Raw genomic sequence first — 25,144 nt, forward strand, 5'->3', positions numbered from 1 at the left:
TTTTTCAAATATGGCTTTCTTATGTTAAGGTATGTTCCCTCTAAATCTACTTTGTGATTTTATTTATTTATTTATTTATTTGACAGACAGATCACAGGTAGGCAGAGAGGCAGGCAGAGAGAGAGAGGAGGAGGAGGCAGGCTCCCTGCTGAGCAGAGAGCCCGATGCGGGACTCGATCCCAGGACCCTGGGATCATGACCTGAGCCGAAGGCAGAGGCTTTAACCACTGAGCCACCCAGGCGCCGTGATTTTTTTTTTTAATCATGAATGTCTGTTATACTCTGTGAAATGCTTTTTCTGCATCTGTGGAAATGATCATATGGTTTTTATTCTTTCTGTTGTTGATGCGATCTTTTCGTGTTGATTGATGATTGATTTGTGAAAATTGAACCACCCTTGCAACCTAGGAATAAATCCCACTTGATCGTAGTGAAAGATGTTTTTAGAGTATTGTTGGATTTGGTTTGCCGATATTTTCTTGAGGATTTTTGCATCTGTATTCCTGGGCCTGTAGTTCCTGGGTTGTTGGTTTTTTTTTTTTTTTTTTAAGATTTTATTTATTTATTTGAGAGAAAGAGAGCACAGGCAGGCAGAGTGAAAGAGTGAGAAGCAGGCTTTCCTCTGAGCAGGGACTCCCAGGACTCCGGGATCATGACCTGAGCCAAAGACAGATGCTTAACAGACTGAGCCACCCAGGCGCCCCAAGTTCCTGTTATTTTGTAGTGTCTTTATTTGGTTTTGGGATCAGGGTAATGCAGCCCTCATGGAATGAATTTGGAAGTTTTTGTTCTTCTCTTTTTTGGAATACTTTGAGAAGAACAGATATTAACTCTCCTTCAAATGTTTGGTAGAACTTAACCCGTGAGGCTGCTGGTGAGGTGACTTCTGTTCGTTGTGAGTTTTTTGCTCACTGATTCAGTGTCATTGCCGGTAATCAGTCTGCTCAGATTCTCTGTGTCTTCCTGATTCAGTTTTGGGAGGTTGTATGTCTCTAGGATTTTATCCATTTCTTCCAGGTTGTCCAGTTTGTTGGCATAATGTTCATATTCACGTATTCATAGTATTCTCTTATAAGCCTTTGTATTTCTGTAGTATTATTATTTCTCCTTTCTTTTCTAATTTTATTTGAGGCCTCTCTCTGTCACTCTCTCTGTCGCTCTTGGTGAGTCTAGTGAAAAGTTCATCAATTTGGTTGATCTTTTCAAAGAACCAGCTCCTTGTCTCACTGGTCCGTTCCATTGTTTGTTTTAGTTTCTCTTACATTTATTTCAGCTCTGATCTTTATTATTTCCTTCCTTCTCCTGGTTTTGGGTTTTGTTTGTTCTTTTTCTGGTTCCTTTAGGTGTATGGTTGGTTAGTTGAGATTTTTCTTGTTTCTTGAGGTGGGCCTGTAATGCTATGAACGTTCCTCTTAAAACATTCCAGACCTTTGGGACTACCGTGTTTTCATTTTCCTTTTTTCTACATGTGTTTTCTTGATTTTCTCTTTGATTTCCTGGATGACATATTCCTTGTTTGGTAATATGTTACTTAATCTCTATATATTTGTGTTTTTTCCAAATTTTTTTCTTGGTTGATTCTTAGTTTCATAGCATTGTGGTCAGAAAAGATGCTTGGAATGACTTCAGTGTTTCTGAGTTTGTTGAGATTTGTTTTATGGCCGACTGTGTGATCTGCTCGGGAGACTGTACCATGTGCATATGAAGAGAGTGTGTATCTGCTGTTTACGATGGGATGTGATGAATGTATCTGTTAAATCCAGATATCTTTGTTCTTAATAATGGTAATAGAACTGTCATACCCTACAGTGTCCGTAGAATGGTTTTAAAATTATAATTTGTTTTTACTAACAAGGATGCTGAATGAAGTTCAGTCTGTCTTGGTAGCTTGTTTTATCTAAAGATCAGTTAGAAAAATTATTCTTTTGTAGTTTTGTTTTCAGTTTGATAAATACATATTTGTTGACACTTACTTGCAGCTTTAGGGATCGCCTGCCTCTTTTTGATTATGTAAGATATTTATACATGATTCAGAAGTGGAAACTGACTTGCTTCTACCCCTTCTGCCCCGTTCTGTCCCTCCTGCAGAAGTCACCATTTTTACTGTTCCACTTCATCTTCTCAGTGATTCTTTTGCAGACAGAAACAAACTCATACTTCAGTGCTACGCCTTGTCAGGAAGCCCTTTATTTGGCCTCCAGCCCTCTGCTTCCTTCAGCATGCCTTGTCTTCTAATGTATTTCTTTCACATTTACGTATTTTGTGGTTAATTTCTGGAATAAGATCTGAATCCTTCCCTCTTACTGTCTGGTAGCCTTTTCCCTTCTCTGTCTTTTCCCTCTAGTTGTTTGGACCTCTCCTCTCTTCTCCCCTCCTTCCCCCTTTGCTCCTTTCCTCTCCCCTCCCCTCCCCTCTCCTCCCCTCCCCTCTTCTGTCTCTGTCTCTCTGTCATTCCCCTCACTACCTTAATCTTCTGTGTTGAGCAATTTGGGCGTGATTTTTAGCACTTTTCCCTCAGAGCGAAGATCTTTGTGTCTGGAAAGGACTGTTTGCAAATCATTTTTCAAATTCCCATGTGCTTAGGTGGCTACAGTGCTATTGGTCACTTAGTGACTTCGGGATTGTCTTCCGATTGGGGGCACACATTATTGGTGACTTTGGGGATCTGCAGTGTGTGGCCCATCAGAATCTTCCTCATCGTTCACTCTTTTCTCCTGGGATCTGTCCTGTGCTCTGAGGTCACCTCTGCCTATATCTTGATGTTTGTGAGGAGAACTTTGTCGCCTAGACTGTGTTGGTTTGGTGTGGACGTCTGTGGGCTTTTTCCTGCACCACTGTGATTGGGCTCGTCTGCATTCGTTGGGAATTTTCGGAAGAATAAAAAACTGCCCTGCTACCTCATGCCACCCTGTGCCAGTGTTCTCACCGCAGCAAAAAGTAAGACTCCGCGTGAGAGAGGAAGTGACTTGTTGATGGGCATTTAAATAACGAGGGAAGAGACTCTAACGCAGTGTGGCTCATTTGAAATCTGTGGCTTGCATACGCCCGGCCTAAGCGCGGTCGTTGCTCTCTATTTGAGTGACCGCCTGTGGTTGTTCAACTCCTAGGGGGGCTGCTGCAACCTCGGGGCTCCTGGGTGCCTGTGTGCAGAAGTGGGGCAAGGACTGTCGTCACTGCACTGGGGTCCGCCCCACAGTGACGGTGAGCACAGCGGGCAGAACATCCAGCCCGGCCTCTTGTGAGTGTGTTCTCCAGCACAGGAGACTGAGGTTGGGGCCTAGGGCAGTTCTGGTCGTTAACGTGAGTTTGCTCTTGTGCCCGCAGGTCCCACCTCTCCAGGAACAAGAGAGTTCATGCCTCAGAGCCGGAGAGCTGCAAGGTCAGGAAGCCGTCCTGGGTCAAGAGACCCCTGACCACCGGCCTCTCCCTGGAGGACCCTGGCAAAGACACAAGAATCACAGGACAGAGCAGGTTCTAGAGTGGCTGTTTATTTCCCAGGAGCAGCCAAAAACCACCCAGCCTCGGGTGAGTTGTCGGCTTGTTTACTCCTGCTATTCTTTAGTTCTCTCTCTCTCTCTCTCTCTCTTTTTTTTTTTGGTTGGGGAGGGATGGGGTTCCTTACGTCAGAGGGCTAAGTTAATCACTTTTTAGTTTGAAGTCTGTTTATCATCGAGGTCTGTATAAGGTCCCTATCTGTCTTTATTTACATATTTTCTGATTTCCCGTAGTCAATTTCAGTCCCCCCCCACCCCCCAGATTACTTTGTTTTCCATGGATTTCTTTTGTTTGTATGTGTTCACAAAATATGTATTGTTATTGCTATATATGCATTTTTAGTTGATGTTAATGGTGTGACACCTCTGTCTTTTTTTTTTTTTTTTTTAAGATTTTATTTATTTATTTGTCAGAGAGAGAGAAAGAGAACACAAGCAGGGGGGGCAGCAGAGGGAGAAGCAGGCTCCATGGCTCTGTCCCAGGACCCTGGGATGATGAGCTGAGCCAAAGGCAAACACTTAACCTGCTGAGCCACCCGGGTGTGGCAGGTTTGTCTTGGTTTACTGCTTCTGTTCCTCAGTAAGCACTTTGTTTCGTTAAATACCCGTCCTCTTCTATTTACAACTCATGCTAGGAGAGCAGTATTCGGGGGTTCCCCTTGCTTCAAGTTCTTGGCCAACAATTTCTATTGTTAGTCTTTTGCATTTGAGCCATTGTTGTGGTGGTATGGTGGTGGTGTCTCTTTATGGGTTTAATTTGCATTTCCTGCTAGCTAAAGAGAATGAATACCTTTTGTCATTCTTATGTGACATTTAGTTGCCTTTGGTTTTTCTGTCTTTTTCTTACTGGTTTACATGGATTTTTTTGTGTTCTGGAAGCTTGTTAGAAATGCAGAATATCGGGGCACCTGGGTGGCTCAGTCAGTAAGTGGCTGGGTATGGCTCAGGTCATGATCCCAGGGTCCTGGGATCCAGCCCCGCATCGGGCTCCCTGCTCTGTGGGAAGCCTGCTTCTCCCTCTCCCAATTCCCCTGCTTGTGTTCCCTCTTGCTGTGTCTCTGTCTGTCAAATAAATAAATAAAATTTAAAAAAAAAAAGAAAGAAATGCAGAATACCATGTCCCACCTCAATCCTGTTATAATTGACTTTTCATTTTCATAGGATTCAGTGATTCATGCACATGAAAGTTCAAAACTTACTTGATACCAAATCCATTTTCAAATTTTACTCGGGGTGTTTCTTTTACCTCTAATACTGTGTTACAGAAATTTTCAAACAGAGGGCAAGGTTGAAAGGATGTTGGTGGTCCTCTGTGTACCCGTCACCCAGAATCTGCCATTGACATTTTCCTGTACCTGCACTATCACAGTATCTGCCTTTGTCTCTGTCTCTCTTTGCATCCTTTAAGCCATCTTATTTTTGGTGCATTTCTTAATATATTTCAGATATCATCATGCTTCATCTAAATATTTCAGTATGAATAGCATTAACTCTTGTTCAATATTTTTTTGTTTTGCTTCCCTTTTCATTCTGTTAGTACTCTTTTGATGAACAGATATTTCTCATTTTAACTTACTCTGATTTATACATTTTTTATTGCGTGTGCTTTTTGTGTCCAATTTAAGTGCTTTTTTCTTATCTGAAGCTCAGGAAGATGTTTTTCTTTGTTATTATTTTACCTTTCACATTGAGATTTATAATATATCTAGAGTGAATTTTTATGTTCGTGTGAGTAGAAGTCAAGATTTATTTTTTTCACAGAGCTGTCCACCTGTCCTGATTCCAGTGAAGCGATTGGTTTCTTCCTCTGGCCCAGCAGTGCCGCCTTTGTCATGTGTCAGGCGTCCATATGTATGGTTTGGTTTCCTAACTCTTTCTTCCATTCTGTCGGTGTCACGAGCGTGCTGTGAAGGTACGCATGAGCTGTGTCTGGTTTCTTCAGTTACAGAACAAGGTTAACAAAATCGTGAAGCAGTTCAGGATTTCAAACTCAATGCTATTTCACTTAATGTGGCTTTGGACACATCACACAGAGCAAAGCATCGTACAAAGTCCCTCAACAAACAAGAGGTAGCAAGGGGTAAGAGCTGAACAAACCAAATGCGAAGTCTGTCCACGAGCGTCCATGAGTTGGGCTGAGGACATGGTCCGGTCTGGTCTCTCTTGCCACGTGCTTCTGACTGTGTTCAAGCTGTGGAGAGGCTGTTCCGCTCAGAGGTCACTTGGGCAGAGCCTGCGGAGGCAGTTGCCTTTCTGATAGGTTCGGACATGAACGAGTCAGCATCTGAGGAGTCTGGCGGTGTGTGGCAAAATCTTCCCTTGTCAAGCACTTTAACCAGGGGTGCCCGGGTGGTTCAGCAGGTTAAGTGACTCAGGTTTGGCTCAGGTCACAATCTCAGGGTGGTGGGATTGAGCCCTGCGTCAGGCTCCACGCTCAGCACGGAAGCTGCTTAAGATTCTCTCTCCCTCCTGCGCCCCTCCCTCTACTCCATGTTCTCTCTCGCTCTCGAATATGTATTATGAATCGTTAAAGGAGTTTAATCAGCCTTAGACCTCTGCAGGCCTCTTCTTGTTCTGATGGTTTTCGGTTCTGGACGCTGGTTTCCGTGGTAACTGGTCTTCCCGGCAGTGCCCCTGGCTGCTTGTGTTGCCATTGGACGCGAGCGATCCCACCGTGCCCTCCAGGGTCTGCTTTTCTGGCCTTGTGCCGGCCTCACACTGTCTTTATTTATAGTAAGTCTTGATATCCACATGCTTCCAGTTTTTGGTGATTACAAATGCTGTGAACATTCATCTATGGGTTTTTAAAATTTTATTATTTTAAAAATTATTTTTATTAACATAGAATGTATTATTTGCCCCGGGGTACAGGTCTTTGAGTCATCAGGCTTACACACGTCACAGCACTCACCATAGCACACACCCTCCCCAGGGTCCAGTCATGTGGGTTTTTATGTAAACATGAGTTTTCCCATCAGCTGGGTAAATACCTAGGAGCATGGTTGCTGGGTTGTATGGTAACAGTGTAGTTATCTTTGTAAAAAACTGTCTGCCAAAGTGGCTTTGCGATTCTGTGCTCTTAGCAGCAGTGAATGAGGGTTCCTATTGCTCCTCGTCCTGGCCAGGGCTTGGTATTGTCAGGTCTGTGAAACTTGTCATACTCGTACATGTGAGGTGGTTTTACATTTTGGTTTTAAATTGCATTTCCCTATACCTAGTATTATTGAGTGTCTTTAATATTTTGCTCTCTGAATATCTTTGGTGAAGTATCTGTTCTGTGCCTGATCTTTTCCCCAATTTTTACTTGGGTTGTTTTCTTGCCATTGATTTTTAAGAGTTCTTTACCTATTTGAGATTCAAGTGTTTCATCAGAAAAGTATGTGTAAATGTTTTCTCCCAGTCTCTGGCTTGTCTTTTCATTTTTGTAACACCGACTTTCACAGACCAAGTATTTTGATTTTGATAAATTCTGTTTTCTCAGTTTTATTTTTTGGAATGGATTGAGTTTATATCTGAAATCTCATTGCCCAGGTACCTGTTTGGCTCAGTTGGTAGAACATGCAACTCTTGATCTCTGGGTCATGAATTTAAGCCCCACATTGGGAGTGAAGTCTGCTGAACAAAATGAATAAATAAAAATAAAATCTTATTACCCAGACCAAAATACACAAATTTTCTCTTGTATTTCTCTAGACTTTTATAGTTTTAGCTTTTACATTTAAGTCTATGATCCATTTTTAGTTAAATTTTGTATAGGGTTGGGTTATGTGTTGAGGTTTACTTTTTAAAAATTTTTAAAAATGATTTCATTCATTTATTTGACAGGGAGCGAGCACAAGTAGGGGGAGTGGTGGGCAGAGGGTGAGGCAGAAGCAGGCTACCCGCTGAGCAAGGAGCCCGATGGCGGAGCTCGATCCCAGGACCCCGGGATCATGATCTGAGCCAAAGGCAGACTCTTTTTTTTTTTTTTTTTAAGATTTTAAAATTTATTTTATTTGACAGAGATCACAGGTAGGCAAAGAGGCAGGCAGAGAGAGAGAGAGAGGAGGAAGCAGACTCCCTGCTGAGCAGAGAGCCCGACACAGGGCTTGACCCCAGGACCCTGGGATCATGACCTGAGCCAAAGGCAGAGGCTTTAACCCACTGAGCCACCCAGGCGCCCCCAAAGGCAGACTCTTAACCAGCTGAGCCACCCAGGTGCCCCTGAGGTTTATTTTTTATGTCTATGGATGTGCAAGTGTTCCTGCACCATTTGTTGAAAAGATTTTCCTCTATACATTGAATTGCTTTTATGTCTTTGTTTAAAAAAAAAAAAAGCAAAACAAAAAACAGGAGACAAGGTTTGTATGGGTCTGTTTCTAGGCTCTGCTTGCTGTTTCATTCATCTTGTGTCTGATCTTCCACCAGCACCACACTGTCTTGAGTTCATAGGAAATCTTAAAATGGGCTACTGGGGATACTTCGTCTTTGTTCTTCAGAATTGTTTTGGCTAATTTTTTTCCCTCGGCCTTTCCATGTTAACTATAAAAGAGCTTGTGGATAGCTACAGAAAACCTTGCTAAGATTTTAGAGTTTGTTTTTACGTATGATATTAGGTAAGGATCCAGCTGCATTTCATTCTTGTTGTGGGTATTGAGTTTTCCCAGCAGCATTTGTTGAGATGTTTTCCTTCTTCATCGTGTGGTACTGACACCATTTCGAAATCATTTGACCATTGAATAATTATGGATGTGAAAACTAAAATCACTCTTCTGACAAGGGGTTTTATTTTCTATTATCAGTATTAACTGTTGAGTAAAATATTTTAAAATAAAAAAAAAGTCATTTGATCATATATGCATGGGTTTATTTCTGGGTTCTCTATTCTATTCCATTGATCTGTATGTCAGTCTTTATGCCAGTATTACTTTGCTATTGTTACTGGAGCTTTGTCGTAAGTGTTGAAATAGGGAAACATGAGTCCTTCAGCTTTGTTCTTTTTCTATATTGTTTTGGCTCTTCAGGGTTCCTTGAGATTCCATGTGAGTTTTAGGATGGGCTTTTCTGTTTCTGCAAAAAATAAGTGTCAGTGGGATTTTGATAGGGATTATACTAATATGTAGATCACTGTGAGTAGCATTGACATCTTAATGATAAGCCTTCCAGTCCATGAACATACAATGTTTCCATTTATTTATATCTTTTAAAATTTCTTTGAGCAAAGTTTTCTAGTTTTCTTCTTTTTTTTTTAAAGATTATTTATTTATTTATTTGACAGAGAGAGAGAGAGAGCAAGAGAGAGAGATCACAAGTAGGCAGAGAGGCAGGCAGAGAAAGAGAGAAGGGGAAGCAGGCTCCATGCTGAACAGAGAGCCTGATGTGGGACTCAATCCCAGGACCCTGAGACCATGACCTGAGCCGAAGGCAGAGGCTTATTAACCCACTGAGCCACCCAGGCTCCCTCTAGTTTTCATTCTGTGTCATTTACTTCCTTGGATAAGCATTTATTCTGTTTGATGCTATTATAAATGGAATTGTTTTCATAATTTGCTTTTCAGAATGATCATTGTTCAAGTGTAGAAAGGCAACTGATTTTTGACATTGTATGCTGCCTGCTACTTTGCTGAACTCATTTGTGTGTGTTTAATCTTTAAAGTTTTCTACATATAGGATCATATCATCTGTGAACAGAGATAATTTTGCTTCTTCCTTTCCAGTTTGTAAGACTTATTTTTTTTCCTTGCCAGATGGCTCTGGCTAGAACTTTCAGTTCTATGTTGAATAGAAGTGGTGAAAGCCAGCATTCCTGCCGTGTTCCTTATCTTGAGGAAAAGCTTTCAGTCTTTGGCCATTGAGAATGACATTTGACTTTTGCTTCTTGGGAGTTTTTTGTTCAAATTTTCTATCCCTTCCTGATTCAGTTTTGGAAGGTTATATATCTCTAGGAATTTATCCATTTCTTCTAGGTTGTTGGTTATTATTTTTCCTTTTTCATTTCTTATTTTATTTGAGTCCTCTCTCTTTCTCTTTTAGTTTCTATTTCATTTATTTCTGCTCTAATCTGTATTACTTTCCATCTTCTACTGGTTTTGGATTTTGTTTTTTTCTTTTTCTAGTTCTGTTCTGTGTAAGGTTTGGTTGCTTATTTGAGATTTTTCTTGTTTCTTGTGGGGCCTGTATTGATATACACTTCCCTCTTAGAACAACACTGGTACATCCCAAAGATTTTGGACCATTGTGTTTTCACTTTCATTTTTCTCCATATATTTTTAAATTTTCTCTTTGATTTCTTGGATGACACATTCATTGCATACTCGTATGTTATTTAACATCCATGTATCTTTTTTTTTTTTTTTTCCAGATTTTTTCTTGTGGTTGGTTTTTAGTCTCATAGCGTTGTAGTTGGAGAAGATGCTTGATGGGGTGCCTGGGTGGCTCAGTCAGTGGAGTGTTCACCTCCTGATTTTGGCTCAGGTCTTGATCTCAGGGTCGTGAGATTGAGTCCTGCATTGGGCTTGTGTGCTGGGTGTAGAGCCTGTTTAAGAGTCTCTGTCTTGGGGCGCTTGGGTGGCTCAAGCCGCTGCCTTCGGCTCAGGTCATGATCTCAGGGTCCTGGGATCGAGTCCCGCATCAGGCTCTCTGTCCAGCAGGGAGCCGGCTCCCCTCTCCACTCTCTGCCTGCCTCTCTGCCTACTTCTGATCTCTCTATGTCAAATAAATAAATAAAAAATCTTTAAAAAAACCCCACAAAAACAGTCTGTCTCCCTCTGCCCCTCCTAGCTCATGCACTCTCTTGTGCTCTCTCTCTCAAGAAAAAAAGAAAAAAGAAAAGAAAAGATGCATGGTATGACTTTGATCTTTTTTAATTTGTTGAGATTTGTTTTTTGGCCTTATATGTTCTCTATCTGAGGAATGTTCCATGTATATTTGAAAAGAATGTGTTTTCTGCTGTTTTATGATGGAATGTTCTGAATATATGTGTTAGATCCGTGTGATCCAACATGTCATTCAAAGCCACTGTTTCCTTGTTGATTTTTTGTTGGATATTCTGTCTGTTGATGCAAGTTACCTCCTCCTGTCACCGTGTTTTTGTTGATGACTCTGCTTGTTCGTTCCTCACGGTTGTGTGCCTTTGGGTGCCACTCTGCCGTGTGCGTGTTTACAGTAGCTACATCTTCCTGTTGGGCTGTTCCCTTTGTGCTTATATGCGGTCATTATTATTATTATTTTTTTTTATTACTGTCTTTGTTTTAAAATCTGTTTTGTCTGGATGTAAGTATTGGTACCCTGGCCTTTTGATGTCCGTTTGCATGAGAAATGCTTTTCCAGCCCTTCCTTTTCAGTCTGTGTCTTCAGGTTAAAAATGAGCCTCTTACTGGCAACACATAGATGGGGACTGCTTTCTTACCCGTTCCGTCACTCTGTGTCTTTGGGTTCAAGCATTTAGTCTGTTTACGTTGGAAGTAATTATTGTTAGATTTGTACTTACCATCATTTCTCACTTGTATATAGTTCTTTTCTGTTCCTTTTCTTGCTGTCTTTCATGGCTTGTTGGCTTTCTTTAGTGATACTGCTTAGATTCCTTTCTCTTTATTTTTTTTTTCTCGTATTAGTGGTTTTTGATTTGTGGTTACCATTAGGTTTGAATATAACATCTTACGCATATGGCAGTCTGTATTAAGTTGATGGTTGCTTAAGTTTGAACCCTTGCTTCCCTCCCCCCTGTCCACACATTTTAGGTATATGGTGTCATACTTCACATCCTTTTGTTTCGTGAGTTCCTTCACAGATTTTATAGAGATGGTTATTTATACTGCTTTTTTGCTTCCTGCTTTTCTTACTCCTTCTTAGGTCTTTCCTTTCCACTCAAGTGTCCTCTTTAGTATTTCTTGTAGGGTTGGTTTAGTGTTCACAAATTCCTTCAACTTTTGTTTGGAAAACTCATTATCTTTCTTTTTTTGAATGATAGGCTTGCTGGATAGAGTATTCTTGGCTGGAGGTTTTTTCTTTTAGCACTTTGAATATACCATGGCACTCTCTCTCTCCTTTTTTTATTTTTTTTTAAAGATTTTATTTATTTATGTGACAGAGAGATCACAAGTAGGCAGAGAGGCAGGCAGAGAGAGGGGGAAGCAGGCTCCCTGCTGAGTGGAGAGCCCAATGTGGGACTCAATCCCAGGACCCTGAGATCATGACCTGAGCTGAAGGCAGAGGCTCAACCCACTGAGCCACCCAGGCGCCCATCATGGCACACTCTTCTGGTCTGCAAAGTTTCTGCTGAAAAATCCGCTGATAGTCTAATGGGTTTCCCTTGTATTTAACTGCTTTCTTTCCTCTTGCTGCTTTACTATTGCTTTTTTACCATTTTAGTTACTACACATCTTGGTGTGGACCTCCTTGGGTTGATTTTGTTGGGGGTTCTCTGTGCCTCCTGGATCTGGATTTCTGTTCCTTTCTCCAGATTCAGGAAGTTTTCAGCTATTATTTCTTCAAATAAATTTTCTGCTTCCTTTTCTCTGTGTTTTCCTTCTGGGATCCATATAATGCAAATGTTAACTACTCTTGATGGTGTTGCTGAGTTCCCTGTCTTCTTTCATTTTGCATTATTCTTCTTTCTCTTTGCTGTTCAGCTTGATTTCCATTACTCTGTCCTCCAGATCACCAATCTGTTTTTTGCTTCCTCTAGTGTACTCTTTATTCATCTAGTAAAATTTCTCCTTAACACTGCTTTTTGTTGCATCCTATGAATTTTGGTATGTTGGGTTTTGTTTTCATTCAGATCTAATAAGTATTTACTAATTTACCTTTTGATTTCTTCTTTGATCTGTTGGTTAAGATACGTTTAATTTCTCTGATTTTGTGATTTTTCAATGTTTTCCCTTCTGTTACTGAGTTCTAACTTTATCCTACTTGGTCAGAGAAAATACTTTGTATGATCTTTATCTTTTTTTTTTTTTTTTTTTTTTTTTAAATGAGAGAGTGAGCACACATGAGTGGTAAGGGAAGGGCAGAGGGAGTAGAAGAGAGAATGTTAAGCAGGCTCCGTGCCCAGCGTGGACCCAACACAGGACTCAGCTGCACAATCCTGAGATCATGACCTAAGCCAAAGTCAAGAGTCAGATGGTTAACCGACTGAGACACTTAGGTGCCCTGATCTTTAGTCTTTAGAATCTGTTGGGACTTCATTTATGGGCTGACACATAGTGTATCCTGTACAATGTCCCATGTGCACTTGAAGAATATGTATATGCTCTTGTTGGGTAGAATATTTTGCATATGTCTCTTAGATCTAGTTGCTGTGTTTAGTGTTTTGTTTTCTTATCTTCTGTCTAATTGTTCTATCCATTATTGAGAGTGGGATGTTGACATTTCCAATTATCATTATAAAACTTTCTCCCTTCAATTATGTCAGTTTTTGCTTCATATAATTCAGTAATCTGTTATTACATGTATAACTTTATAATTGTTATAGCTTCTTGTGGTGTTAAATCTTTAATATATAATGTCTCTTTTGGTGTCATAACCATTTTTTAATTTTCAAGATTTTATTTATTTGAAAGAGAGAGTGTAAGAGAGAGGATATGATGGGGTGAGGGGAAGAGGGAGAGGCAGACTCCCTGCTGACCAGGGATTCCAATGTGGGGCTCAATCCTGGGACTCTGGAATCGTGACCTGAGCGCAAGGTGGATGCTTCACCAACTGAGCCACCCAGACACCCCATCTTGTAACCTTTTCTGATTTGAAGTCTCTTGTGTCTGATGGTGGTATTACCCTCCCTGCTGTCTTTTGGTTACTGTTCGTGTGAAAGATCTTTATCCATTCTTTCACTTTCAATCTGTTTTTTTTATCTTTGGATCTGAAGTGAGTCTCTTTTAGACAACTTATAGTTGGGTCATGGTTTTTAAGGCATTCTGCCAATCTCTGTATTTGATATGAGAGTTTCATCAATTTACACTTAAAGTAATTACTGATAAGGAGGGACTTATTTCTTTCATTCTATCTGAATCCTCTATACCTTATAGCTTTTTTTGGTATCTCAGTCCCTATATTACTGTCTTCTTTTGTGTTTAATTTCCTTTTTGTAGTTAAATATCTAAATTCCTTTCTTATTTCCTTTTGTGTAAATTATATAGATATTTTCTTTGTGGTTATCAGGGATTATGTTCAGCTTCCTGAAATTATAGCATTCTTTTTTTTTTTTTTTTTTTTATTTGTCAGAGACAGAGGGAGAGAGAGTGAGCAAGCACAGGCAGACAGAGAGGCAGGCAGAAGCAGAGGGAGAAGCAGGCTCCCTGCCGAGCAAGGAGCCTGATGTGGGACTCGATCCCAGGACGCTGGGATCATGACCTGAGCCGAAGGCAGCCGCTTAACCAACTGAGCCACCCAGGCGTCCCAAATTATAGCATTCTTATTTGAAATTATACCAGCTTAACTTTGTTACTCTACAAAGATTCTGCTCCTCTACAGTTCTAACCCCACTCATTTTGGTGACTGATGTCACAAAATTACATCTTTGTACATTGCATGCCCCTAAACACAAGCTAATAAATTATTTTAAATGCCTTAGTCTCATATAGTTATGTAAGAAGACAAAATGTGGGGTTAGAAACCAAAGTTAAAGTAATACTGTCTTTTATCATTGTCCATGTATCTACCTTTATTAAGATCTTTATATCCTCATACAGCTTTGAATTATTTTATAGTGTCCTTCTGTTTCACCTGTAAGACTCCCTTGAACATTTCTTTCAGGCAAGTCTAGGGGTAATAAACTCCCATTTGTTTTTCAGGCAATGTCTTAATTTCCCCCCCTTCTTCTGAAGGACAGTTTTGACAGGCACAGGATTTTTGGTTGACAATTTTGGTTTTTTTAGCTCTTTGAATATATGGGTCCATTGCCTTCAGGCATCCAAAGATTCTGATGAGAAATCTGATTATAAACTTACTGAGGATCCCTTGTGTGTGACAAATTGTTTCTTTGATGCTTTCAAGATCTTCTCTTTGTCTTTGTCGAAAAATTGGTAGGTCTTGGCATGGATTCCTTTGAGTTCATCTTTGTTGGATTCTTTTTTTTTTTTTTTTAAATGTTGTAGTTCTGACTTTTTTTTTTTTAAAGATTTTATTTATTTATTTGACAGAGATCACAAGTAGACAGAGAGGCAGGCAGAGAGAGAGGGAAGCAGGCTCCCCGCTGAGCAGAGAGCCCGATGTGGGACTCGATCCCAGGACCCTGAGATCATGACCTGAGCCGAAGGCAGGGCCTTAACCTACTGAGCCACCCAGGCGCCCATCTTTGTTGGATTCTTTTGAGTTTCTTGGATGTTTATGTTCATGTCTTTCATGAAATTTGGTGGTGGTATTACTATTTTTACAATGTCAGCCATTCTAATAAGCGTGTAATGGTGTGTGATTCATTTGCAATTCTCTAATGATATATGATGTTGAATGCCTTTCATATGCTTATTTGCCATCTGTTTATCTTCTTATTCAGATCATTTGCCCCACAAATTGGCTCCTGCTTAGAGCTTTTGCGCTTTCTTGCCACTGAAGGTTTGGCACGTCTTCTCTCACAGTGGCTGCTCTCGCAGTACCTTCACAGACTCAGCCTGACACGTCCCGAGGCATTGCTGGCTTCCTCCTTTGTGCCCCTGTCTTACTCTCTCTGTTGTTCATCTTGGCTTCTCTAATCTCCTGTTGTGTTTGTATGTTTTAAACTTTTCTTTCTTCTGCAATGCTAAATGCTTCTCTCGGGCAGGAGTGTCTTTCATCCTTTTTTATGTCACCTGCACTTTTTGAATACTGGGCAGCTGGAGCTAAGGCCATGTTGCAGAAGGAGGGTGACCCACCGTTCCTGTTGGCCTGTAGCTGGTCTGCCTTTAGCACCGAAGGTCCCAAGTCTAGGGAAATCCCTTAGTCCTGGGTAACCTGGGACAGTTGGTTATTGTGTGTAGATGGTTCCTAGGATAAACATTCGAAGACGTCTCTATAATGAGTAGCATCGCTGCTTCCGTCTTTGTGCCCTTGTTATACTCTGTGTGTTCTTTTGTCTTAGCTTCTTTGAGTCCCAGTTGCATTCACAGATGTTTAAGTTCGCTTTTCTCTGCAGTGGTGAACACTTCTTGTGGACAGGATTGTGTTTCATTCAAGTTTTTTTTTAAGGATTTATTTGCGAGAGAGACAGAGCCCACAAGCAGGGGGAGAGGCAGAGGGAGATGGGGAGAGAGAATCCTCAAGCACACTCCCCACTGAGCGTGAAGCCTGACACGAGGCTTGATCCCAGAACCCCGAGATCATGACATGAGTGAAATCAAGTGATGGACACTTAAATGACTGAGCCACCCAGATGTCCCTTCATTCAAGTTCTGTCACCTGGACCTCGCTCACTCTCTGGCGCCTGCTCTTCTCGCATGTTCAGCGAAAGGCTGACTGATTGAATATACATTGATGGAATGTTTTCAATAAATTTTTGCTTTCTTCACAAAGTAGAATATAAACAATGGACATCCTAGGTAGCTTGTTGTTTCCCAGAAACTCAGGAAAGAATTGGAGATTGAATAGGAATATGCTCTTTCAGGGACCATTGTCATTCGTGGATGTGTTTGTGGACTTCACCTGGGAAGAGTGGCGGCTGCTGGACCGCTCCCAGAAGCACCTGTACCGGAGTGTGATGCTGGAGAACTACAGCAACCTGGTGTCCCTGGGTAGGAACTCCCTCCCCGAAAGGACTGTGTCTAACCTCCAGGCTTCCCCTTCTTGGTTGCTGAAAGCTGGGTGGCTTTTGGCTTTTGCAATTCTTAGTGATTTGGGATTTATATTTCAAGGCCAGATTTTCTTAGTCCCCTTTTGGCATCGGAATATGCTAGTTGAAAACTTTGCCATGGGACAGAAGGGCAGCTTTATCATGCTGCCTCAAAACTCTATCCCCTTCGTGAACTTCGTGACTTTTCTCCCTTCGTGAACAGGGTTCGAGGTAGTTTTGGTCCAGGTTGTTTGTGATTTTCCATTCATAGGGTATCAAGACAGCAAACCTGACATCATCTTCACGTTGGAACAAGAAGAACCGTGGATGATGCTGGCCCAAATCCCAAGTCAAGGCCATCCAGGTGAGCAATGAGGATATTTAGATCTTTTCTTCCTTTTCAGAATTGATGTGAATTCTGACGTGACATTCACCTCATGTTTGTACTTTCTGTCTTGTTCATAACCATTCTTTCATAGTTCATCTCTTTCTCTGTGGCATTCTCTGTTTCCTGCATACTTTCCCAGGAGAGTAGACTCATTTTGTTATGCAGTTGAACAGGCTTTTTCTCTGTATTTCTCTTGGTGTGACTTTCACTCTTCCTTCTACCTTCTTTCTTTTAAACTATATTTTTAAAATCTTTTACACTTACAATCAACAACCATAGTCCCAGTGTCCTTCCCTGTCCTTCAGATCTACTAGAAGTCATCACTGTCCCTTCCAAGTGCACTCCTGCCCCCTGGTTATTAGTTACCCTCTCTCGAGCCCTCCGCCTCCCTCATGGGACACCCACGGAACCCACTCACACACTGCATGACCAAGTGCATGTTCTTTCCATGCTTTACTGGCTTCTCTTGTTCTCCCCTTCGAGTCCAGTCCAAAGGCACTTTTCATAGTCACTACTTTTCTACATATTGTAACCTTGGAAGACATCCATTCTGAAGATTTGAGCTATTTTTCTCTTTTGGTAATTGGAAGCCTGTCCCTGTTTCATCTGGCCTTTGGTACCGGGCATCTTCCCTGCATGTGCCACTCCTTTGTCTCATTTTCAGAAACTGGAATTGTTTGTTGCATTGCTCAGTAGCTACATCGAACTTTCTTCTCACCTCTCTCATTCTTCATTCTTTCTGCTCTGCTTCTAGCTCTTTCTCTTGGCACTGGAGAGTCAGCGTAAATCTCCTTTATACACAATTTTCTTCACTAGGGTTGTTGATATCTCTTAATATTTTGGTTTTCTAAGAAGAAGTCTTTTAAGGCCCCCATGGTCCCAGTTCCCACCCAGAACAAGGCCAGTATCTCATTTCTTTTTTTTTTTTTTAAAGATTTTATTTATTTATTTGATAGACAGAGATCACAAGTAGGCAGAGAGGCAGGCAGAGAGAGAGGAGGAAGCAGGCTCCCTGCCGAACAGAGAGCCCGATGCGGGGCTCGATCCCAGGACCCCGAGATCATGACCCGAGCCGAAGGCAGAGGCCCAACCCACTGAGCCACCCAGGCGCCCCAGTATCTCATTTCTTGATCATTCTATTTATTAACCAAACGTACACATCTTCCTCCTTTTGTTCGTCTTGATACTGCTGTAGGATAGGTTTCCCTGACGTGGCTGCTCTGTCACAGGCGTAATGGATCCGTTAGTCTTTGTATTAGGATTTGTATTAGGATTGCTTCAGCTGCATTTCTGATTATTCCTAAATCAGCCTATGAAACAGCAGTTATTTATTACGACACATCACAGAAAGTCCTGAAGTGGGGCAGCTGTAGGGTTGACTAAGCGATGCGGTAAGTCACCGAAGGGCCATCTCTGCCCTGCCGTTCTGCGTACCCCAGCATTTTCTTCAGGTTCACTCCCCTCCTGGGCACTGGTGGCTGTGACCATTCCAGCCAACACCTGCAGATACGCCAGTGGCCGGGAGAACAAGAAGAACTGCTTTTCCCACATGGCTCTTTCTTTCCAATCAGGTGGTAAAGCCTATTCCAGGAAGTCTCAGCAAACTTGTGCTTGGTGGGCTAGGTTTTTATCCCAGGTCCCTGTCTGCAGAAGACTCTGGCAAGGGAAATGGGCCCGGCACTGTTGGCTCAGATAAGTGGTGCTTCATCTTCTGGGGTGGGGGTAGAGGTAGCAATGGAGAAGGGTCCCCATTTCCCTGAGTGAAGCACATGGCCTTAAGGATGGGTTTGGAGGAAAAGTCAGGTTTCTGCCAGTCAGGAGGCGGCGCTGGCGGCCTTCATCTGCCTCTTTGGCCGGGCGGCTTCCAGTCAGACTCTCCTTCCAGTCTGTACATCTTCAAACATATTCCACCATTCCTGTTTCCCTTTTGTGCTATATTAGTGGAAGTCTTGGATCCTCGTTCACAGGTAACATCTGGTAACGTGCAGTTAAAGATAAGTTATTTATGTACAACCAGCCAGACAAGTCCAGAGTGGGAGAGACACGTGTAGTGTAGAAAACACTGAAAAAAACCTGAAGACTGAGCTAACCCCAATGAAATAACTTTCAGTAGTATAAGAAGAGACAGTGTGTGTATCCTGGGGAGTGTGGAAGAAGGGGGTGGTGAAGGAGAATGAACTCGCCCTGCTGTTATTCTGAATAATCATCACTGGGGGAAAAATCACTGTGCAGTAGAATAAGCTGGTTATTTTGAAATACGGAAGCGGATACCATAAAAAAGAGCCAAAAGGGATGAAGGGGCTTTTTCCTGGGGAATAGAACACCGAGGGGGGCAGGGTGAACAGAACCCTGCTGACGACAGAACCCAAAAGCCAGAATGAGACAGTGGAGCAGCAACAAGACCCAGGACTCGGTCCTCGGGCACAATGTCAAGTATTTGGAGGCTGACCAGGAGAGAATGGTAGACCCAATCTAGACGTCCTCAAGTATAATATGCTGACCAAAGCATCAGATGGGAAAGAGCATGAACAGAACGTGGCAGCAAGTCGGGCTTGGAGATGGCAGATCAGAGGACCTTGATATCTCATTCCAGGTTTTCCTGCCTCTCAAATCAGATCCCTCTTCATTTTGTGAACAGTCTCCAAATTGTATTTTCCCAAGCACAAGTTCCCAAGTGGGGGAGTTACCTTCTCCTAGATGCCCTGAGAAATGAACATTGGGAACTCTGGACTTTCATGGGAACTTTGGGTTATCATGATAGCCTGAGAGGGAGTGTTACTGGCTGTTCTGTGGTTCTAAACTCAGAGATGTTTCCATCAAGAAGAAAATAGGCCAGAGAGCAATAAATCTTTGCCTGGAAATCAGATTTGCTCATGTGTTTGGCTAATAGTCTTATCCCTGTAGACTTTCAGAGCTCATGGACACTAAATCTGTCCTAACACTCTACCCGGTAACCCTTCTGTGGCTGGAACCATAACCCTCCTACTTCCCCTGGTTAGCCACAGCTCTGACATCTTGATTTCCTAGGAAACCTTAACACATTTTCTGTTGAGCATTCTCTTTGCAACAATAATGGCAGATAATGATATTATGGTTGGTATCTTAAGGGAAATTTCAGAGAATTATAGAAATCAGGAAATGATACCAAAGCCAATGAATGGAAGACAGAATTTTCTATGCTTAAATATTATTTAACCATGATTGAAGATGATTACTGGCTGTGGTTCAACAGTAATCCCTGGAAATTCCATTTGTACTGACAGAATTCAGATTGTGAAGCTATAGAATAGTATTCTCCCAAACAACCATCCTTTTTTTTTTTTTAAGATTTTATTTATTTATTTATTTGACAGCCAGAGAGCACAGTAGTCAGAGAGGCAGGCAGAGAGAGAGGGGAGGGGGAAGCGCGCTCCCTGCTGAGCAGAGAGGCCGATATGGGGCTCGATCCCAGGACCCTGAGATTATGACCCGAGCCTGAGGCAGAGGCTTTAACCTACTGAGCCACCCAGGCGCCTCCCTGCCCCAAACAACCATCTTGAGTGTAGCCGCAGAAGACAACGGAAAAGGGAACTGTGCTCAGAGAGCAGAACCGAGGGCTTACCAGGCCACTGCCACAGCAGGAAGTCCTTGCACAGCTTGCCCAACCAGGGTGTCCGTGCACTGTGAGCTGGAGCCTGCTACGTGGCATTCGCTGTGGCTGCTCTCCCAGAATGGGGACTCCTGTTAGATCAGTCTTCAGTTTTTACATCTTTATGACTATGTCATTCCTATTCACAGGTGAATCATGCAGCTATGCAATGGCTAATTTTTGTTCACACATCATCTTTTTCTTTTGAGTTCTATTTGCCTGCTGAGTTTTCTCTCTTCTTACCATTCGTGTATTTGTCGAACCCCTGTGCTATGTTCAGCTGCATTAATGATTCTGTCTCTTCCTGATGAGGTCACTTTGTTGTCCCTTGATGTGCTTCAGCGACCCTAGTTGACCTCATACCCAGGCTGTACTACAGTGTTTTATCCTGGAGTCTCCTTTTAGATTTTATTTTCCGTATTTATTCTGTGTCATCTTTTTTCTTAGTTTGTTTTTTTGGAGCACCTCTTTGAGAAGCTTCCTGTGAAAGTGCATGTAACATAGAATTGGAGACCTGTGTCTCTGAAGAGGTTTATGCTTCTGAATGCTCTGTGTTTTGTTCCCTAATGATGCTGATGTCATTAGATTAAAGACAGATGCTGTTCTCACTTTGATCCTTTATACAAAACAGTTTTTGGGGTTTCTCTGGAAACTTTATTCCCTGCTGCTTGTCCTCAGTGTTCTGAAACATCACACTGATTTTTTTCTTGTGCGTTTATTTTCACGTATTTGGGTATGCAGTAGAACTTCATTCCCAAGAGGACTGTAAATTGGTTTGCATTGTTTTCTGAGTTTCTTCTAAGTTCAGCACAGTGTTTGGCACATAATAGGGATTCAGCAATTATTTGTTGAAAGAGTATAATGCTGAGATGCCTTCCAACTGGTTTATCTTTCTTATTTTTACTTGTGCCTATGTTACCTTCTTTACCAACATTTTAAAACTTAAAACCCATCCCGAGTCATTGTCAGATTTCTGTGTCTATCTTCATTTTTCGTTTTATTTGTTCTCCCTGGCCAGGAGTTTTGGCACATTTACACTTGAGATTTTACTTATATTCAGAGCCGATATATGAAACTAAAAGTATACTCTCTTGACATGGCATTTTTAAGGTAATTTTATGCTCTGCAATGTTCATGTTATTTCTAACAGACAACTGTTTTCATTGCTAGAAAAAGTCGGGGAAATTGATCGTATGGAATGGCATCAGGAAAATCAAGGCAAGCTGGAAAGTATGGCAAAAGGCTACGAATGTACTACATTTGGAAAACTGTGCCTTCTTAGTACAAATTATGTTTCTTCAGGACAAAACCTTCATAAATACGTCACACGCGGAATGAGTTTTAAATATAATACAGATTTCAATAGTAATCACACTGGAAAGAATGATCCTAATGAGTTTCATGCATATAGGGAATCATTCCCCCATTCTAAACATGAGCAAACTGTTATTGGAATAAAATACAGTGAAAGTAATGAATCTGGAAAAATTGTCAACAAGAAGTCACAACTCATATGCCAACAAACGTATGTAGAAGGAAAACCTTTCAAATGCAGTTTTTGTGGGAAGACCTTCAGCAGTAAGTCCTACCTTGCAGTGCATCAACGAACTCATGTAGAAGAGAAACCCTACAAATGTGAGGGATGTGGGAAAGACTTCAGCAGCAAGTCCTACCTCACTGTCCATCAGAGAACTCACACAGGAGAGAAACTCCATGAGTGCAGTGACTGTGGGAAAGCCTTCAGTTTCAGTTCACAACTTGTTATACATCAGAGAATCCACACAGGAGAGAGTCCCTATGAGTGCTGCGAGTGTGGGAAAGTATTCAGTAGGAAAGACCAGCTTGTTTCACACCAGAGAACTCATTCAGGACAGAAACCCTATGGTTGTAGTGAATGTGGGAAAACTTTTGGTTTGAAGTCACAGCTCATTATACATCAGAGAATTCATACAGGAGAGAAACCCTTTGAATGTAGTGAATGTCAGAAAGCTTTTAATACAAAGTCAAACCTTATGGTACATCAGAGGACCCATACAGGGGAGAAGCCCTATGGTTGTAGTGAATGTGGAAAAGCCTTCACTTTCAAGTCGCAGCTCATTGTACATCAGGGGCTTCACACAGGAGTAAAGCCCTATGGGTGCGTCCAGTGTGGGAAAGCCTTCAGCTTGAAGTCGCAGCTCATTGTGCATCAGAGAAGTCACACAGGAATGAAACCCTATGTATGCAGTGAGTGTGGCAAAGCCTTCAGGAGCAAGTCGTACCTCATTATCCATATGAGAACTCACACAGGCGAGAAACTCCATGAGTGCAGTGACTGTGGGAAAGCCTTTAGTTTCAATTCACAACTCATTATACATCAGAGAATCCACACAGGAGAGAGTCCGTATGAGTGCCATGAATGTGGGAAAGCCTTCAGTCGGAAATACCAGCTCATTTCACACCAGAGAACCCATGCTGGGGAGAAGCCCTATGAATGCAGTGACTGTGGGAAGACTTTCGGTTTGAAGTCGCAGCTCATTATACATCAGAGAACTCACACGGGAGAGAAACCCTTTGAATGCAGCAACTGTAGCAAAGCCTTTAATACAAAGTCAAACCTTATTGTACACCAGAGAACCCATACAGGGGAGAAACCGTATGGTTGTACTGAATGTGGAAAAGCCTTCACTTTCAAGTCGCAGCTCATTGTACATCAGGGAGCACACACTGGCGTAAAACCATATGGATGTAATCAGTGTGGGAAAGCCTTCAGCTTGAAGTCGCAGCTCATTGTGCATCAGAGAAGTCACACTGGAGTGAAACCCTATGGATGCAGTGAGTGTGGCAAAGCCTTCAGGAGCAAGTCATACCTCATTATCCATATGAGAACTCACACAGGAGAGAAACCACATGAGTGCAGTGAATGCGGGAAATCCTTCAGTTTCAATTCACAGCTCATTGTGCATCAGAGAATCCACACAGGGGAAAATCCCTATGAATGCAGCGAGTGTGGAAAAGCCTTCAACAGGAAAGATCAGCTCATTTCTCATCAGCGAACTCATGCAGGGGAAAAACCTTATGGATGCAGTGACTGTGGGAAAGCCTTTAGTAGCAAGTCCTATCTCATTATACACATGCGAACTCATTCAGGAGAGAAACCATATGAATGTAACAAATGTGGGAAGGCCTTCATTTGGAAGTCACTACTCATTGTACATGAGCGAACTCACGCAGGGGAAAGCCCTTATAAATGTAGCCAGTGTGAGAAATCCTTCAGTGGAAAGTTACGGCTCATTGTACATCAGAGAATGCACACAAGAGATAAACCCTATGAATGCAGTGAATGTGAGAAGGCTTTCATTAGGAAATCTCAGCTCATTGTACATCAGAGAACTCATTCAGGGGAGAAGCCCTATGGATGCGATGAATGTGGGAAAACCTTCTCTCAGAAGTCTATCCTCAGTGCGCATCAGAGGACTCACACAGGAGAGAAACCCTGTAAATGCACTGAATGTGGAAAAGCCTTTTGTTGGAAGTCACAGCTCATTATGCATCAGAGAACTCATGTAGACGAAAAACGTGTTGATGAGTTAAATGTAAGAAATTTTCTTCCAAAAGTCAACTCATAGGAAATACCAGCAAATTCATATAGAAGAGAAACTCCATGAGATCATCTCATTGTACACCAGGAAACTAATACTGAATAGAAACCTGTGAATGCACAGCATGGACAGGGACACCCACAGAAAGCTGCTTTTTACACATCCCTCCCCACCCCACCCCCAGTAAATGCACACAGGAATGTTATGAAAGTGAACCCCATGGAAGTTTTCAGCAGCAAGTCATACCTTTTTTTTTTTTTTTAAGATTTTATTTATTTATTTGACACAGATCACAAGTAGACAGGCGGGGCGGGGGGAGCAGGCTCCCCGCCGAGCAGAGAACCTGATGTAGGGCTTGATCCCAGGACCCCAAGATCATGACCTGAGCCAAAGGCAGAGGCTTTAACCCACGGAGCCACCCAGGTGCCCTAAGTCATATGCTTTTTAAAGCTTGTACAGATGAGGAACCATAACAATGAAGTGAATATTGGAAAGTTATTTTTTTTACTATGATAAATTTTTTACTGTGATAAATTTGCAAAGAGGAAGTTTCATAAAACAAGTAAATATGGAACACACTGCTTTGAAATTTGTATTAAACAGGAGGATTTTTTGAAACAGTATTTTAATGAGAAAAATGGAAACCAACGAATGGCAGAATTATCAAAATCACACATACTTTATGTATCAGAAGCTCATACTTTGGAGAAACTATACTATCAATTAGGGGAGTTCTTGATATAGGAAAGTCTAACTTCCATGAAAAAATTAATAATATGTGGTGGTAACAAAAGTCTCAATAGAAAGGTTCCCCTTACTGTTATTTTGATTAATTTGGAAAACAATTTCCTTTACAAATTATTGTGAGGGAAATTGTGTTCCACATGTTCCAAATTGTTAGGAAAAGGTTGGAGAAAACCTCAACTATAAATGATAGGCATGTCCAAAATGGAATATATATATTTTTCCAAGTAAATAAATGCAATCACAATAACCAGAAATACATTGAAAGACCTACAGGGATATTTAGATGTTATCTTCCTTGGTACTGTGTGAGTTTTGTGTAGTTTGGCATTTTACCTATGAATGTCACATATGAGAGGTAAGTTAGGTAGATACACGCCATTGTCCGGGAACTTGTACTTTGCATAGCAACATTGTTTTTAACAAATACAACTTGCTACTAGAATGATATGATTTATTAAAAATCCATTTCAATACTACAAACCTTCCCTACTACTTTGTAGCCTTTGTAAGTGGGCCTGGCAGTGACTTCTTTAGTTACATACGTGGGTATAGTGCCAAATCGGGTGCTTGTGTAGCTGGAATGTGTTCTGC

General features: G+C 41.7%; 1 protein-coding gene across 2 annotated transcripts in view; it reads left to right on the forward strand.

Moving 5' to 3' along the window:
* Positions 1 to 23,882, forward strand: part of LOC116862091 (zinc finger protein 268-like) — a 33,759-nt gene extending 9,877 nt beyond the window's left edge. The window contains exons 3-6 of one of the 2 annotated variants that reach the window (XM_032849208.1): positions 3,325 to 3,525; positions 16,045 to 16,171; positions 16,481 to 16,573; positions 21,396 to 23,882. In XM_032849208.1, the coding sequence (XP_032705099.1) occupies positions 3,325 to 3,525; positions 16,045 to 16,171; positions 16,481 to 16,573; positions 21,396 to 23,833 (2,859 nt within the window). In that variant the 3' untranslated portion in view covers positions 23,834 to 23,882. Of the gene's footprint in view, positions 1 to 3,324; positions 3,526 to 10,301; positions 10,318 to 16,044; positions 16,172 to 16,480; positions 16,574 to 21,395 lie in introns of those variants that run through there. The other variant, XM_032849209.1, reaches the window with a different exon arrangement.
* The last annotated feature ends 1,262 nt before the right edge of the window (positions 23,883 to 25,144 follow it).

This window comes from Lontra canadensis, unplaced genomic scaffold (genome assembly GCF_010015895.1).
Source record: "Lontra canadensis isolate GAN:19392208 unplaced genomic scaffold, GSC_riverotter_1.0 scaffold220, whole genome shotgun sequence".
Taxonomy (NCBI): Eukaryota; Metazoa; Chordata; class Mammalia; order Carnivora; family Mustelidae; genus Lontra; species Lontra canadensis.